General features: G+C 35.3%; 1 protein-coding gene across 5 annotated transcripts in view; it reads right to left on the bottom strand.

Annotated features, from left to right (window-relative positions):
* Pak (serine/threonine-protein kinase PAK 3-like protein) overlaps window positions 1-18,650 on the bottom strand; it is a 392,921-nt gene that overhangs the window by 177,810 nt on the left and 196,461 nt on the right. For all 5 annotated transcript variants that reach the window (XM_090410869.1, XM_090410868.1, XM_090410867.1 and 2 more), the window contains 2 exons: window positions 17,775-17,845; window positions 14,495-14,602 (listed from right to left, as the gene is read on the bottom strand). In XM_090410869.1, the coding sequence (XP_090266995.1) occupies window positions 14,495-14,602; window positions 17,775-17,845 (179 nt within the window). The remainder of the gene's footprint in view (window positions 1-14,494; window positions 14,603-17,774; window positions 17,846-18,650) is intronic.

Raw genomic sequence — 18,650 nt, 5'->3', positions numbered from 1 at the left:
AAATCAGATTACTAGCCACACCTCGCATATGTGTAAGAGCAAAAATATTACGTAGCTGTGTTAACGATGAGAATGGGCATTATCAAAGAAATTATTACAAGGAGAAAATGATTTCAACTCTGTGTTTGTCCAGTTTGGACTCAAACGTGTGCAAAGATATCTGCACATATATATATATATATATATATCATCATCATCAAATTCCTGCCACGTACCCTCAAGGGGTGTACAGGATATGATAGAACTAGATGAAAAAAAATTACATCATTACTAACTTCCTATCTACAATTTTCCTCCAAATCAGTCTGTTACTTGTCAAGACTCCAACATTATCAGATCTTATATTTCTATCGTCTAAGGCACTTTGTACCATATCAATCCACCTATATCTTGGTCCTCCTCTGTGTCGTTTTCCTGCAAACCTGGCAGAGAGCACTTGTTTTGCTAATCTTTCTTCGCCCATTCTATTTAAGTGACCATACCACCTGAGATTAGCTCTGCTATCGCATTCCTGGATGTTTACAATGTCAAGTTCTTTCCTAATATCCTCATTTTTAATATGATATTGCCATTGATGCCATCTGTTCACGCCTATAATCTTTTACAGGACCCTCATATCTGCGGTCTATAGTCTTTGGTCAAGTGTTTTACTTCTGACCCAGCTCTCAGATCCATAAGTTAAAACTGGTTTGAACACAGTCTTGTATACAACTAATTTAGTGTTCCGACTAATTTCTCTCTTATTCCATATAAATATATTCAATTGACTTCCCACCATAGCAGCTTTGCTGATTCTGTTGTCTATTTCTATATTTAATTTACCACCTTCTGTAAAAATCGTGCCTAAGTAGCTGAAATGTTTCACTTGTTCCACAGGTTCTCCATTCACAACACAGTTGACATTTTCAATGATTCTGCCTATTTTCATTGTCTTTATCTTTTTATTGCTGACCTTCATACCATATCTATTACAACAGCTATTCAATTTAGTAAGAGAATCTTGCAGACTTGTAGCAGATTTATTTAGAAGTATAATCTCATCCGCATAAAGCAAAGAGACGACATTAACATCTCTGATTTTGATATCATGTTTAATACCACTTTCCTTCATAATGTGATCCATAAAGATAATGAATAAGAGAGGGAATAATATACATCCTTGTCTCACACTAGATTTAACATTAAACCATCTTCCTGTACTTCCTTCAATTCTAACTGCTGACTTACAAATCAAATAAAGATTAAGTATAGCTTGATATAATGCCCCATTAACACCATATAACTGCAGCATATTGAATAGCTTCTCTCTTGGCACCTTGTCATATGTCTTTTCCAAATCGACAAAACTTAAATACAGATCTTTGTTATATTCCCATGCTTTCTCGACTATTTGTCGTAAAGTGAAGATCTGATCCTGACAGCCTCTATTTGGCCTGAATCCAGCTTGTTCTTCACCAAGCTTTTCTTCCACAATCTCAAACGTTTCTCAAGTACACTTGCATAGATCTTACCAGGAACACTCAGTAGTAAAATACCTCTGTAATTCTTACATTCAGTTTTATTTCCCTTTTAATATATGGGTACTATCAGAGCTCTACTCCAATCATCAGGAATTCGTCCCTCTTGCCATGCCTTCTGAACTATGCAGTGCAGCCACTGTAAGACTTTTATACCACCATACTTAAGCATTTCTGGTCGAATATCATCTACTCCTGTTGCCTTTCCACATTTCAAGCCTTTGATAGCTTTTTCTACTTCAAGTATGGATATATTCCTGACTGCATGCCTGGTCAGTGTTTTTTTACCAGTATGCTATCACTGCTTGTTTCATTTAGCAGTTTTTCAAAGTAATTACTCCATACTTCAAGGATATTTTTTCTACCGTTTTCATGTCACCTTTATCATCCCTAACTCCTTTTACAGCACTCTTTCCTCCATTCCTAAGCTTCTTTGACAACCTCCAGAATATTTTGCCACCTTCTTGATATTTATTTTCTATATTCTTGCTAAAGTCCTCCCGTGAGTTTTGTTTAGCTAGTTTTACACAGTGTTTAGCATTCTTGCATTTGTCTCTATATTCTCTAAGAGCACAAGCTGACTTATTTGCCAGGAACTTTGGATATGCTTTCTTCTTTCCCTTCACTGCCTCTTTAACTTCCTGTGTCCACCAGGGAGTTCTGATTTTTTTATCCTTGCAGACAACCTCACCATATGCCTCTCTGGCAGAATCGATCAATGTTTTGTTCAGAGTTTGCCACTGAATCGCCAAGGTTTGATTCCTGTTCTCAAACTCTTTCATTTCCTTCAATAATCTTTGTGTATTTTAGTCTACAGTTCACATCTGAGAGCTGCTCAACTTTTATTCGCTTTAAAACTTTCTTACATGTTATTCTTTTCGATATGAAATTAAACTTTATCCTGCTCAAGACTAAATAGTGATCACTTCCAATTTCAAATCCTCTGTACACTCTGGTGTCCTGCATCAGGGAGAAACTATCAACAATAACATAGTCAATGAGACTTTTCTTATTCCTAGCCTCTTCTCTCCATGTGAATTTGTGCACATTTTTATGTTGGAACATGGTGTTAGTAATAACCAGTCCATGTCCTGAGCAGAAATCCAACAGATATTTGCCATTATTATTAGCTTTGCTCTTTTCTCCAAATTTTCCCAAAATATTTTTGTATGTCAAACAATCATTTCCTACTCTGCTATTTAGATCCCCAACAAGCACCAACTTTTCCTTTTTCACTGTGTCAGTTGCTTTTTCTAAAGCCTCAAAAAATTCCTCCACTTCTACCTTAGAACTTTTTGTGGGACCACAGGCACAAATAAGTCTCATTGTCCAGTTCCCCATTCTCCTATTTTCCCATATTACACTACTTGAGGGTGACTGCCATTCAACAAGATTAGCCTCGTATTTTGTGTTGAATACTATGGCTACTCCTTTTCCTTGATTGTCATTGCCTGAATATAACATTTTGTATTTATTGCTCAGAAAGATCTCACCAGTTTGTCTTTTTTGTTTCAGTCACCCCTATTATGTCGATCTGGTACTTATCTAATTCCTCAGCTAGCTCCATTTCTTTGCCATTCAGGCTTCTTACATTGATAGTACCGATCTGGTGATGTTGAATTGGGGTGTGTTTTCCGATTTGTTCCAGAAGCTGACTTTTCGCTGTTTGCCCTGGTTCCCTGGCGAAAACAATGGGGGGCCTTGTTTAACCAGGCAACGCCCCAGCCAGCATGAAATTTTATCATGTTGTACCATAATTTTTTATTTTGGTTTAACCAATAAGAATACAATTTGGTCAGCTAAATCTCAAATTGCAAGCCCATCCTCGTTCGTTCAGTATCCAAGTAGATACCCAACAGGGTTCACCACGAGAAGGTGAGGATTGGACATTAGGTCAGAAGCCCTGGTCGGATCTCCGCATTCCTTTAAAGGCTATGTGGAGGTCTCCTCTCAGTTATACAGCTTTGACCCTTAAGTATCCCATATATATATATATATATATATATATATATATATATTCTTGAACGCATATATATATATATATATATATATATATATATTCTTGAACGCATATATATATATTCTTGAACGCATACATATATATATATATATTCTTGAACGCACATATATATATATATATTCTTGAATGCATACATATATATATATATGTGTGTGTGTGTGTGCGTGTGTGTGTGCGCGCGTGTGTGCGTGTGTTCAGGAACATTGACTCGGTTGTTTTGATACATTTTAATAAAGAGATTTTATGACTAAAACCAAGAATAACTAAGGCTTTAATGATATAGAACGCTACTAGTTTCGCCTTTGGAGCCTTCTTCAGGTGTCTTCTAAAAAAAAGGCAGAAATAGCAATAAAAACACTGAAGTTTAAAACTGAGAAGCACAGGAAAATTGCAGTACATAATTGACATGAAAAAATGTTGTATTTACATTTAAGTTGTTCTTTCAAACGTGGCATTGTTTGTTGAGTGCGTGCCTGCAAACTCTCGTGAACGGCAATACTGAACAACAGCAGAGTGGCTATCATTGATGTTGTAGCTCAAATTGTTATTTAGATGTTCACGATTAAGGATGATTTCTCTGGACTCTACAATTTTTCTTTCAAACTCATCATGGCAACGAAAGATTTTTTACGGATCTATCCCAGCAGACTGAATGGCTCTGGAGTTCATCATCAAGATTGTTCGAAAAAAGAACATGACTAGACAAGGCACTGGCATGTGTTCTTTTGTAAGAGATGTCTCTCTTGTGTTCCTCTATACGTAATTCAATAGATTTATTCGTTTGACCAAAATAAGGGATATTACAATCACGCCACATCTTATATACGCCAGGATATTTCAGATTATGATGATGAGGCTTACTAGCGAGCAGATTTTTGGAAGTGTAGTGAATAAGGTCCTGATGTTGTACTTTAAGAACTTTAGCTAATTTTTTGGAAACTGAACTGATGTATGGGATGGAGATGTTACCCTTAAAGTTGGTTATTTCTTTAGTGCAGTGGCTAGGAGGATTTAGAAGAAACTTTTTAATGGTTTCATTAGAATATCCATTTTGTCTAAAGACATGTGAGAGGAAATTAATTTCTTTTTGAAGTTCATCTAGGTCATTCAGAAGAGTGTGTGCTCTATGTCCCAAGGTAGAAATAGTAAGTTTCTGTGGAGGAAAATGATGGGACTGACTCTGAAAATATCTATTAGTTTGCGTAGGTTTTCTATACATTGAGATTCTAAATTTTCCAGAGCAGCATGAAAGTTTTATATCTAGAAATGGCAGAGAATTGTCATATTCAAGTTTGACTGTGAATTTTACATTAGGATGCTGATTATTGAGATGATTAAGAAAATCCATGAGAGAGTTGTGCCGTGACTTCAAATAATAAAAATGTCATCTACATAGCATTTCCAAAGTTTTGGTTTAAACGAGAAGGATGATATAGCTTTTTTTTCAAAATCCTCCAAGTAAATGTTCACAAGAATAGGAGATGAAGGGTTGCCCATCGCTAGACCTTGGTTCTGTTTATAGATGGTTTCTTGATATCGGAAGTAACCAGACTTAATGCAATGGGTCAATAAAGCAAACATTTTTTTGTATAATTTGTTCTTTAATAATATTAGCACTTCTTCTGTAGGGACATTTGTAAATAAGGAAACTATGCCAAAACTTGCTATTATGTCATTCTCGTTGATAGTTATATCTTTAATGTGTGATATAAAGTCAATGGTATTGTTGACGAAGGATGAAGACTTATTAGAAAAACACTTGAGGTATTTAGCAAGATGTTTAGAAAGCTTGTAAGTTGGAGAATCAATACTTCCATGATTGGACCAATCAGAAATGCGTTGATTGACAGAGAATCTCTACTTTGCAATGAACAGCATGGGTTTACTAAGCGAAGGTCATGTTTTAACAACTTGCTCACATTCTATAATAATGATAGCATTAAGCTAGACAAGTGGGAATGGATCCACCATGATGATTTTGCTAATGCTTTTGACAGAATATGGCATGAAAACTGATGTATACATTGAAAAATATGAGTTTGAATTATAAAATATTGATGATGATGATCAACCGGTCTTTTCCACATACTAGAGGTGAAGACTTCTCCCATTGCAGGAGGGTTGGGCTACTTCGCCCATGGTGATCCAGTCTGCCTTGAGAGAGTATATATATACTTGGATGAATGAGTGTATGAAGGTGGAAGACAATCACAAACATCCATGCCTGGGCAGATTTCGAACCCATAGCCTCTTGGCTGGAGGACAGATACATTAACCAATCGGCCAACTAGGCTGGCTTTATAAAATATTAGGGTGGATAAAAGAATGGCCGACTGACAGATATCAAAACATGGCATACAGGGGAGGCAAGTCTAAAATTTAAAGTAACCAGTGGTGTACCATAAGGATCAGTCCTTGATCCATTGCTATTTAATATGTATATTAATGACACTGGAATTGTCCATGCGGTTAGCCTAGTGGCTGTGTGCTTCGCAACCATATGCCTGGGGAAGGAATGGCCTAGGTTCGAAATCCCTGTCAGTGATGTGAGGAGCTGAAGGATCTTCCTCAACCACAACCAAGTTAGTGGGTCTTGGGCGTGGACAGTAGGGTTTTTCCCCCCAGTTTATCCTGAGGTTTTTCATCCTGCAAAGCAGGCAAACCGGCCTTGAGAACTCAACACTACAGACATAGGATACACCAGGGCATAGAGCTGACCACCTTATCCTGTGAACGGTTTGAGATGCGATGATTAATAAACCCTCGACACTGCAAGGTAAAAGAGGGAAATGACATTGGGAAGGATTTGACAGGCAACATGCAGCCATTTGCTGATGATGTAAAGATAAGTAGGTTAATCAGGAATGCAGCTAATATGCAGTACTTGCAAGGGGTTTTTAATGCATGATTTTGAATGATGTCAACAGGTTAGTGGGCATGGGAAAATGGATGTCAGTAAATGTAAAGTCATGAACTTTGGCATGATTAGATATCCAATGCTGTATTATATTGGTAGGATTATGCTAGACGAAACTGCTCAAGTTCATGGGCCATGTAGCAAAGATTACAAATACAACTCATAAGATAATTGCAATGTGAAATGAACTTTCACCTGTAAAGATAATGGAATTTTGCCTCTTTACAGGGCCTTGACCTCACTTGGACTATTATGCTGCAGGTCTGGTCTGCTGGTTATTGTTGATTCTAATACAGTGGAGAGAGTGCAAAGTGGAGTGTTAAAAATGATATCAGGATTGTGGAATACTTATGAAGACATATTGAGAATTTGTAGACTGCAGACATTAGCAAGCGGGAGAAAGAGGGGTGATATGATTGAGACTTAAACTTCTGAAAGGGTCATATAGGATTTCACTTGATGGAATTTTTCATTTTTTGGAGGGTGAAATCTAGATTTTTGTCTCACAGAGTGGTTCATGAATGGAATGGACTGCCATTAGATGTTGTCTGTGCAAGCAGTGTGAATGAATTCAAGAACAAGTATAATAGCTGGAACATGTAGCACGTAACTGCCCTCACTGAATCCCTGACTTGCTGGAGGTTTCTCTCAATAATATTAATAATTTCTTCCAACTCAATTAGTGGAATTAGAGAAGGGAAGACAGTTACCAGTTGCAGTAATGCAAAGATTTTTTTTTTTCAATGTATAATCAAATGTGGAATGCAGAAAATCAAGCTTCAGAGTTTGTTGAGCAATAAAGATAGCAAAGGAAAATTGATGAGTAGATCAAAAAGAAAAGAAAAAGAAAAGAAAAAAGATGTAGTTTTTACATTCTCTGATGTGGAATGTCAGATCTGATGAATATAGTGGTGCTGTACACCATCAGTATTAAGACTACATATGTTGATAAAATGAATGCAGAATTATTTTTTTCATGTATTTCTGTTGTTTCAACAAAACTGCAATGAATTATTTACATAATATTATGCAATCACTTAATATTCTAACAGCTTTAACTGCTAATGTTGAATACTTGAAGTAATTCTAGTGAAATTCAAATCTGAATTTGAATTTTGATAGATATTCTAAACTAATGAATAGTCAATAATTCATCATCAAATTCCTGCCATGTACCCTCAAGGGGTGTACAGGATATGATAGTACTACATGAAAAAATTACATCATTACTAACTTCCCATCTACAATTTTCCTCCAAATCAGTCTGTTAGTTGTCAAGACTCCAATATTATCAGATCTTATATTTCTATCGTCTAAGGCACTTTGTACCATATCAATCCACCTATATCTTAGTCTTCCTCTGGGTCATTTTGCTGCCAACCTGGCAGAGAACACTTGTTTTGCTAATCTTTCATCGCCCATTCTGTTTAAGTGACCATACCACCTGAGATTAGCTCTACTAATGCATTCCTGGATGTTGACAATGTCAAGTTCTTTCCTAATATCCTCATTTTTTTAATATGATATTGCCATAGATGCCATCTGTTCACGCCTATAATCTTTCTCAGGACTCTCATATCTGCGGTCTCTAGTCTTTGGTCAAGGGTTTTACTTCTGACCCAGGTCTCAGAACGATAAGTTAAAACTGGTTTGAACACTGTCTTGTATACAGCTAATTTAGTGTTCCGACTAATTTCTCTCTTATTCCATATGAATTTATTCAATTGACTTCCTACCATACCAGCTTTGTTGATTCTGTTGTCTATTTCTGTATTTAATTTACCATCATCAGTAAAAATTGTGCCTAAGTAGCTGAAATGTTTCACTTGTTCCACAGGTTCTCCATTCACAACACAGTTGATATTTTCAATGATTCTGCCTATTTTCATTGTCTTTGTCTTTTTATTGCTGATCTTCATACCATATCTATTACAACAGCTATTCAATTTAGTCAGAGAATCTTGCAGACTTGTAGCGGATTTATTTAGAAGTATAACATCATCCGCGTAAAGCAAAGAGCTGACATTAACATCTCCAATTTTGATATCATGTTTAATACCACTTTCCTTCATAATGTGATCCATATAGATAATGAATAACAGAGGGGATAGTGTACATCCTTGTCTCACACCAGATCATTAAACCATCTTCCTATACTTCCTTCAATTCTAACTGCTGATTTACAACTCAAATAAAGACTAAGTATTGCTTGATATAATGATCCATTGACACCATATAACTGCAGCGTATTGAATAGCTTCTCTGTTAGCACCTTGTCATATGCCTTTCACAAATCGACAAAACTTAAATACAGATCTTTGTTATATTCCCATGCTTTCTCGACTATTTGTCGTAAAGTGAAGATCTGATCCTGACAGCCTCTATTTGGCCTGAATCCAGCTTGTTCTTCACCAAGCTTTTCTTCCACAATTCTTCTCAACCGTTTCTCAAGTATACTTGTATAGGTCTTGCCAGGAATGCTCAGTAGGGAAATACCTCTGTAATTCTCACATTCAGTTTTATTTCCCTTTTTATATATGGGTACTATGAGAGCTCTACCCCAATCATCGGGAATTCGTCCCCCCTGTCCAGGCTTTCTGAACTATGCAGTGCAGCCACTGTAAGACTCTTATACCACCATATTTCAGCATTTCTGGTCGAATATCATCTACCCTTGCTGCCTTGCCACATTTCAAGCCTTTGATGGCTTTTTCTACTTCAAGTATGGATATGTATTCCTGACTGCATGCCTGGTCAGTGTTTTTTTACCAGTATGCTATCACTGCTTGTTTCATTTAGCAGTTTTTCAAAGTAATTACTCCATACTTCAAGGATATTTTTTCTACCGTTTTCATGTCACCTTTATCATCCCTAACTCCTTTTACAGCACTCTTTCCTCCATTCCTAAGCTTCTTTGACAACCTCCAGAATATTTTGCCACCTTCTTGATATTTATTTTCTATATTCTTGCCAAAGTCCTTCCATGACTTTTGTTTAGCTAGTTTTACACAGTATTTAGCTTTCTTATATTTGTCTCTGTATTCTCTAAGAGCACAAGCTGACTAATTTGACAGGAACTTTTGATATGCTTTCTTCTTTTCCTTCACTGCTTCTTTAACTTGCTGTGTCCACCAGGGAGTTCTGATTTTTTATCCTTGCAGACAACCTCGCCACATGCCTCCCTGGTAGAATCAATCAATGTTTTCTTCAGAGTTTGCCACTGAATCTCCAAGGTTTGATTCCTGTTCTCAAACTCTTTCAATTTTTCTTCAATAATCTTTGTGTATTTTAGTCTACAGTTCACATCTGAGAGCTGCTCAACTTTTATTTGCTTTAAAACTTTCTTACATGTTATTCTTTTCAATATGAAATTCAATTTTATCCCTCAAGACTAAATAGTGATCACTTCCAATTTCAAATCCTCTGTACACTCTGGTGTCCTGCACCAGGGAGAAAACATCACTATTAACAATAACATAGTCAATGAGACTTTTCTTATTCCTTGCCTCTTCTTTCCATGTGAATTTGTGCACATTTTTATGTTGGAACATGGTGTTAGTAATAACCAGTCCATGTCCTGAGCAGAAATCCAACAGATATTTGTCATTATTATTAGCTTTGCTCTTTTCTCGAAATTTTCCCTAAATATTTTTGTATGTCTCACAATCATTTCCTACTCTGCTATTTAGATCCCCAACAAGGACCAACTTTTCCTTTTTCATTGTGTCAGTTGCTTTTGCTAGCCCACCCTCATTCATTCAGTATCTAGGTAGATACCTAACAGGGTGCACCACGAGTCAATAACAAAAAAAAAAATAATAATAATAAAAAAAAAAAAAAAATCAAACTTCTATTTAATATTTACTAACTTTTATTATTATATTTTATTTAGTGACTATCTCCTTAATTAGATGTGATATTACTGCTAAGCTAGGCTGAACTTCATTTATTAATTAAATAGTATATTTACTTAAAAAATCAAAGAAACTAGTGGCACCACCTGCTGTATCTTTTTGTTATCGAAAGCAGCAACCTTCATTAGTGTTGTGTCAACTATTTATGACATTTGTTTCATTAGAAGCTGAGTTATAGTGCCAAGAGTGACAGTGTGTTTTGACGAACGGTCGGAAAATGAGTTTCAAACAGAGCTGCGATTGTGTTACACTTGGTAAAAGTTTTACCAAAATGCATCAAATGCTTCAAAAAAAGCATAAGGTGATGAGATGAATGCTTATCCCGTACTCAAGTTTAAGTGATTCCAAAGAGATGCTTGTAGACGATGAAAAGCCGGGCTGTCCAAAAACTGGACTGAGCGAAGTTAACATTCAAAAAGTGAGTGATTTCTTCAAAGAAAACCCGAAATTGTCTGTGAGATTGATTGAAAATGATTTGAGGATTCCAAATTGAACAGTGCACAACGTTTTGACCTTCGTAAATTGAATTCGCAATTTGCACCATCTCATCGTTCGAACATTGTGAGATAGTTTTTGAGCAAAAACCAAGTTTGTGTGTTGGATCACTCACTGTATTCATCTGATTTAGCACCCTGTGACTTCTTTCTCTTCCCCCAACTTTATTTGCCGATGAAAGGAAAGCGATACGACACCATTAAAAACGTTGAAGCAGCAGTAACCACAACCCTCAACAGCATCCCAAAAACCGATATAATAAAACTCATTTAACGAATTAATTGACCATGCCAAACACTGTATCAAAACTGAGGGAGAGTATATTGATTGAAATAAATGACTTAAATAATTATAATTGGCCTGCATTTTATTTTCTATCAAAAGTTCGGTTTCTTTTTGGACAGAGGGTGTATAAGTTCAAAAGATTTACCATAAAAATTAATTTTCATAATTAATGAAGTTCAAACATAGTTTGGTAGTAATTTACATATCTAGAAAACTGGCAAACAGTAATCAATCTTACAACAGATCTTGTGTTTAATTAAGCATTCAATTTTGAATTCTACAAAACTTCCCAACACACAATTAATGTATGAGAAAACAGTGAAAAAAATATATCTGTGTTAATAACTAAAAGAGCAGACTGTATCCTGAAGGATTTAATGTAGCTGCAATCAGTACATTAATAATGATTCTCGCAATCATATCAAAAATAAATAGGGAATAATTAGCACATACACAAAAATACATTAGCTCTGGTGATCTGTGTACGCGTGCACACATCAAACTATAAAATAAATAAATATGCACTTATCAGTAATGAACAGAATAAAAAAAAAATGTGATAAAATTAACAAAAATGTTACCTTTTAATGACAGAAATGCAGAAGTTATGCACTATACTAAAAAATTATTGGAAAAAATTCAGAGAGGCATTAAAGTATAATTTTAAAAATATAATATAACCATGTAATAGTTTTAAACTTTAGGTTAAACTAGGATTAAATGCACTTGCAATCTCTAATATCAGATCAATGGACCACTCTTTATCGATTAGGAAAGAAAACCAGATGCCAAATTAACTAATCCCATGCAAAGTCAGATTTCTAACCATCATCTGGAAATCTTCCACAAGACTAAGTAAAAAGGCGACCAACTCTATACCACACACACACACACCAGTTTGGTACGAAAGTTATTTTAAGGAGACATGACAGGCCAATTTCCACCAACCAAACATCAGATACCATGGAATGAAAATTCCACGAAATACATATCATAAATGACTTGTCTACAAATTCTTTACTTTAATGCCACCCTGTCAAACGTAAATTTGTCACACATTACTACCATAGCTGGGTTAAGGATTAAATAATATTTAAAGCCTATTCTAAATTAAATTATATTAAATAATATGGAAACCCTACTCTAAACTGAAAACTGAAGTAGTGTGAAAGAGTTCAAAATGAAATTAAATTCATCCACAACCTAAAGATATTTATAAATTCATATCAAGTGGGATTGAAGTTCATGACTTGTAGGTTGATGATCCTTTCCTTTTTGTTACATGGTGATACAGCATTCTTCATAGTAAAATTAAGGAGACTACTATTACAATGTTATATTTTAATTTAATAATTTAATTACCTAAAATTTTGATCTTATATTAAGTTCATCATCTGGAGTATACATATAAATACAAAGAAACAAAACATCAATATTACAATTAACACAAGTATTACTAACTGGGTCAACTGTTGATCCTATTAGCTAGGAGGAGATGGGGGTGGAGTATAATTACATACATATACAGTCAACTGTCAAACATCACAACAAACTATTGAAAGGTCTCACTGATGCTTCATAAGCAAAATGCTATAGCAAACTATAGAGACCATAGGAATGGTTTACTATAATAAATTTCTTTGAGAACAGCACTGCACCTACAGGTGTTCAGTTGATTTTTCAGTTCTTCAGCCATATAAAAAGAACAGAACTTTAGCTATTGAGGTGAGAACATATGAGTCTTATTACCTACTAGTTTAGGTTTGAAGGACTGGTAGAATACTGGCAGCATTCTGTTATTCTATACTTGTTGTTAGACATTCCTATTACTGTTCAGCATATGTATCCAAATATAGACTAAGGTTATAGTTATACTGTTTAGTGCCTGATGTTTTTGTGCAGAAACTGCTGCAGACTTTAAATCATTCATTTTATTTTATTTGTGACCTGTTAACCTAAGGTGCTATTGCTTATATTAAAAAGCAATGTTACCCTCTCAAAACAGAAGGCAGGATTTTTAGGCCATCATTACTGTTGAGATAGGTGGTACAACATAAGGATCAGATGCCTAATGCCTTCTCAATAAATTCCATGGACTGAATAAAGTCCAGATTTCCTATAATTATGGAATTTGATCATTCCCCTCCTCCTAGTTAAAACATGTGTCCTCTTTCATTATGATTTGGTACATCCCAGGATGGGCCAGTATAGGGGGACATAATCTCTGGAGAAGACGAATAATAAGCTTTTTAATTTTGTAGGGAGTTTAAGGTATCATTAAGTTGTATTTGCATAGCATCCTGTTTTTTTTCGGATGCTGTATTCTTTTATCTTTAGGTGTAATCTTGTGAGAATTTTGTTGACTGCTTTTTTTTTTTTTTTTTTTTTTTTTTTTTATATATATATATATATATCCAATGCTTCTGATTATAATTTAATTCATTCTTAAGAGCATACTTACTCCAGTGAGCATGCTGGAGTAAGTAAACAACGTACCTGGCACTATCATACTATGCTCACTCACTTAAGTTATGGTCTATTACTAAATTATGCTGAATTGCAGTCGTAATCATACACACACACACACACACAATTTTTCATTATTATCTGCCTATTAACTTAACAGCCTGACATGCCACTTTTGCTGAAAAGCAGTGGATTGCAGCATGAATGATGAGGGTATACTTGATAAACCAGCTACTGATTCAATAAATCATGTACCTTAGGAGTTCTCTTCTGCTCCTCCCCATTCCTCTAATTCTCTCCAAGCATAGGAAGGAAACATGGAGTGCAGTCATGAAATTTATTTTCTGACTAATAGTGCTGCTAATCCCTCAGAGAAAGGAGAAATGAAAACAAAAAAGAAAACACTTTTCTGGTGATGAAATTAACTCCTACTTATTCACTTCTAAATCTCCATTAAGACAATATTGACTGACAAGGAGCTGACAGATGCCTAACAGTGTTTTTGAAATGGAGGAAAGCAGCTGTGTATAATGGTAGTTATGTGATACAACAAATAAATTCCACCCTGGAACTTTCTGAATATACTTACTATAAATGTTTGTCTTGCTAGTCCAAAATCTAATTTTGGGTACAAGAAAAAAAAAAAAAAAAAAAATCAATTTTATTTCTTGACACAATACTGTAAATATAAGTTCTGCATGTATTATCCTGTATGCGATACATAAGATATATTGAAGTCAAATGAGCAACTGTACTTTCAACTGATACTACTGAAGAAATCATAATGCTCTATACTAATCAACTCAATAATGCAATGTATGCACTTTCAAGAAGAGCAAAAAGTATATTAGATTATATACTAAATTATAGAGAAACTCACAATTGACTTAGTTTTATCTGGTCTAGCAGCTATTGGTGGAGGTGGCCCGGTGTCTTCTTCTTCCTCTTCTTCTTCTGGGGTAGATGGAGGAGTTGGTTCTTGTTTAGGCTAACAAAATTACAGTATATACTTTCACATTGGCTTACTAATTATCATAACATAGCTAATGACTAAAATGTAACATTCTGACAAAAAACTGTGTTTGCAGAGGACATTCTCAAAAAAAAGTGTTTATTAATCTCAATTTCAATCTTGATAGTAAATTGGATACATTTGTCTGTTCAGGTCACATAGGAATGTGTTTAATGTTTTCACAGCCATTAGGACAAATGGCAAATATATCCTCAAAATATCTGAGCCAAATTTGGGCTTTAGGTTTGCTGAATTTAGAGCTCATTGCTAGAAGTCTTCAATGTATAAATTAGCTACAGGTGGTGGGGGGTTGCAGGGAAGTGGTGAGCCCATGGCCATAAATACTTTATGCAGGTAGAAAATATTCTGCCATACAAAATACCCGGAACAAAGTATGTGGGCAAAGACAGCCATGATATCAGGTGGATATATGTTCTGTATTAGAAGAACAGTATCACTGATCAGAATATTAGTGAAAAGGGCAGTTATATCAAAGCTGACTAATATATCTTTGTTGTTGAGTTACTTCTTCAATGATTGCTCCAACAACCAGCCGCTGAAGAAGTAATTTGAAATTATTAGCCAAACGTTCATAAAAAATGACTACATAAAAAAAAAAGTTCACAAGATCCTCCACAATAATACCACGAAAAGCAAAAAATATTAGAAGAATGCCATAATCGTACCATACATTAGGGGAATATCAGAAAAAATAGCAGAACAATACACAAAAGCAAACATTAAGGCAACTTTCAAACCTCCTGCAAAAGTGAAAAGTATACTCAGCTCAACCAAAGATCTCCTTTCATACCTTGTCCACCTGTGGGTTTACAAAGCTCAGTGCAACTGCATCTTACCATACATATGGGAAATGCCACATTAAATTCCTTCACTATGGTAAAACAGACCTGTCAGACCATGAATTTCAAACATGTCACAGAATCAACAAGAATGATGGATTAGTAATTCCAAGACTCTGGATGACCCCATCTACAACTTGCACTGCTTGGAAAGAAGCCAAGCAGTTTTCTCTCACACCATAGTGTGAGGAACAAACAGTCATGGCACCCACTTTAATAGGACCTGCTTTCCACAAACATACAATAGCAATCAATGGGAATTTGGGACCATTCTTCCTGTGGGCATGTAATGAGTTTGTGGACAGCTGCAGGACAGATGTCCTTTGACCTCACCTGACACTCCAGTTCATCCCCACAGATGTTCAATAGGGTTGGGATTAGAGTTCTGAGGAGGCCAGTCAAGTGTGGTGATATTCATGCCCACTATGCAGATATAGCAACAGCCTTATGACACAGTGCATCATCTTGCTGAGAGAGAGACAATGATAAGTTCTGAAAAAAAGCCACCAAGTGAAGCACTGCATTGTCAAGAATGTTCAGACACCTCTCAGAGTTCAATGTTCATGGCACTGCAAACAGAGATCCAAACAAGCATGCTGTCACCTCTGAATTTCATAGTTGGGGTTATAGGTTACATATACAGGGTGTTCGGGATAAATTTGACAGTTTCGTAAGGAAAAAGAAAATCTTCTTTGTATCTATTAAATTTAATGAATTGACAAAAAAACATTACAGGCAGAGTTAATTACAATACTATCAACAAGATTTACTCAAAATAACCACCATTAGCATCGATCACAGCTTCAATTCTGCTTCGGAACCTCGAACAAGCTGATGCTACAGTTTCCCTGGGAAGGGCCGCAAAAACTGTTTTAATTTTATCCATTAACTGGGCTTTTGTATTACTGGAAGTGCGATTGGTGTCTTTTTCAACTGCGCCCCATACAAAATAATCCATGGGGTTAAGGTCTGGGGAGTTTGGAGGCCAAACATTTGGACTGGTGAAGTCGTAGAAATTTTCAGACAACCATTTTTGACTTTTCCCAGAGGTGTGGCAAGGGGCCGAATCCTGCTGCCATACATACGGCCTACCATTGGCTACCCTTGTTATCCAGGGCTTGACTACAGTTAGCAACTCCACGAACAAAGCCCGAATTCCAATGCCAGGGTTCTTCGACACCTGTTCCTGCAGATTTGCGAGGAATTCTGCTGTACGAACGCAATCAGATCGTCTGCTAGGGATCTTTCTTCTTGCTACATCCTCGTAGTCACCATTGCAAGTCTCTAGTTCATGCCTGATTGTTTTTACTGTATTCAGGGAGCATTGGGCAGCAGTCGTAATATCCTTATTTTGATGGCGGGCACGAATCATCATGATACAAGTTATTCTCTTCCATGATTCAGGTGGGTTCCAGCTATCCATCCTTTCTGACATCTTGTATATGAATGAAGAAGGGTCCAAACTTTTAAATGAAGAGAAGTGTGTGTTAATACATGTAACTTACGGAAAAATATAATTAATTATAAATATGTCAAATTTATCCTGAACACCCTGTATTATAATACAAGTTATATTATTTTCATGCAGTTTTACACTAGTGCAAGCAAAAAAATATGAAGCATCTTCAAAACTAGCGATTTGTATGAGTGCAGTGAACTTTACTTCAAGCTATTCTAACATCCCACCAATATATGGTGAGATGTTAGAATGAAGTGTATAATGTCCTGCAGTATTGTAAGAATTCTTCATCAATCTAGATTCCATCATTTGAAGAGACCTCAATAAAGGTTGAAATCAATCTGAAAATTTGACTAACCAAAACATATGATAATAACTACTCCTTAGGAACTGTGGTCTACATTATGGAATATATGAAGAAGTCAGTGGAAGCTATTTGGGTGGAATTATGACCAAAGAAACTAAAGTTGTGAAGCCAGTATATATTATGTCTGCTGATGGTTTCTGTGTTGTGGGATGAAAAACTTGGATCTGTGAGAAGAAAACCATAGTGAAAGCAACTGATCTCATTACATAAAAATGGCTAGTTGCTAAGGTACTTGATACAAACCTTTGTTTGCTAATACCACAAACTATTGATGAAAACAAGAATATAATTTCTTGTCACATGTGAAATCATACTTACAGAGGAAATATTGTATAGCTCTAGAGTAAAATTCAGAAGTAAAGCAGAAAAGAAAAAGACTGATTTTTGCATGGTATTCTGAAACAACTATTATATATATTATTTTATTTTTTAAGCATTATTATGGAAATATTTAATATTTACCATTGGAGGAGGTGGAATCACAGTGTTAGCAACATACTTTTCTGGTAAATAGCTTGGTCGGGGAGATGGATCTATTAAGTCAGAGTTAAAACATTCATAACAAGCATGACTTAAAAACTTGGGTTAATATAAAACAGCATTATAATTTAGGATACAGAAGAAGTGACTAAATAAAAAACTTAAGATGATTAAATAAAATGTATCATTAAGTATCATTTATCATTTTGATACACTTTATGAACTAAATTTTATACTGGTCATGAAAGAAAAACTTGTATGTTGTGTGGATAGCTGTGATATGATCAGCAACATGATTCTAAATAAATACAGGATCAAAATGAAGAATAGGAGGAAGAGACCAAATGGCATATCAAGCACCTCTTATCATTGAAATCTAAATATATAAAGAGTGAGAGCTATAAAACTCAAAAATATAATATATTCATATTTTTTATATACTTTTCTCTCACATACCTGTAAATTTACTGCCTGAAATGCAAATAATTTACATTTCTGCCTTTTGTTTTTTATAGGACAATATTTCTACTGGTACTGAAAGGACTACTTACAGTTGGTTGTGCTAACCAGTTTATGTCAGTAGTCCATTCAAAGTATACACATAATTATCTGCTAGTGGTAACAAACAACAGATCACTGTCTTTATAAACATCTCCACTTGCTCACAATGATATCTGCATTACCATGATATTTCTTTTTAGAATGTATTAAAAAAAATCATGGGCAAATCTACTAGACCGTTATATAGAAATCATCATCATCATCACAAATCATGAGCACAGCACCTGTAGGTGTCCGATGTTATGCTGACTATATTGTCCCAGTGACATCTGTTCATTGCAGCATGACTTAATTGTT

Source organism: Typopeltis vanoorti, chromosome 21 (assembly GCF_054136105.1).
Source record: "Typopeltis vanoorti isolate ZY-2024b chromosome 21, IOZ_Tvanoo_1.0, whole genome shotgun sequence".
Taxonomy (NCBI): domain Eukaryota; kingdom Metazoa; phylum Arthropoda; class Arachnida; order Uropygi; family Thelyphonidae; genus Typopeltis; species Typopeltis vanoorti.
Note: the sequence above shows the minus strand (reverse complement) of the source record. Positions and strands in the feature narration are given on the sequence as shown.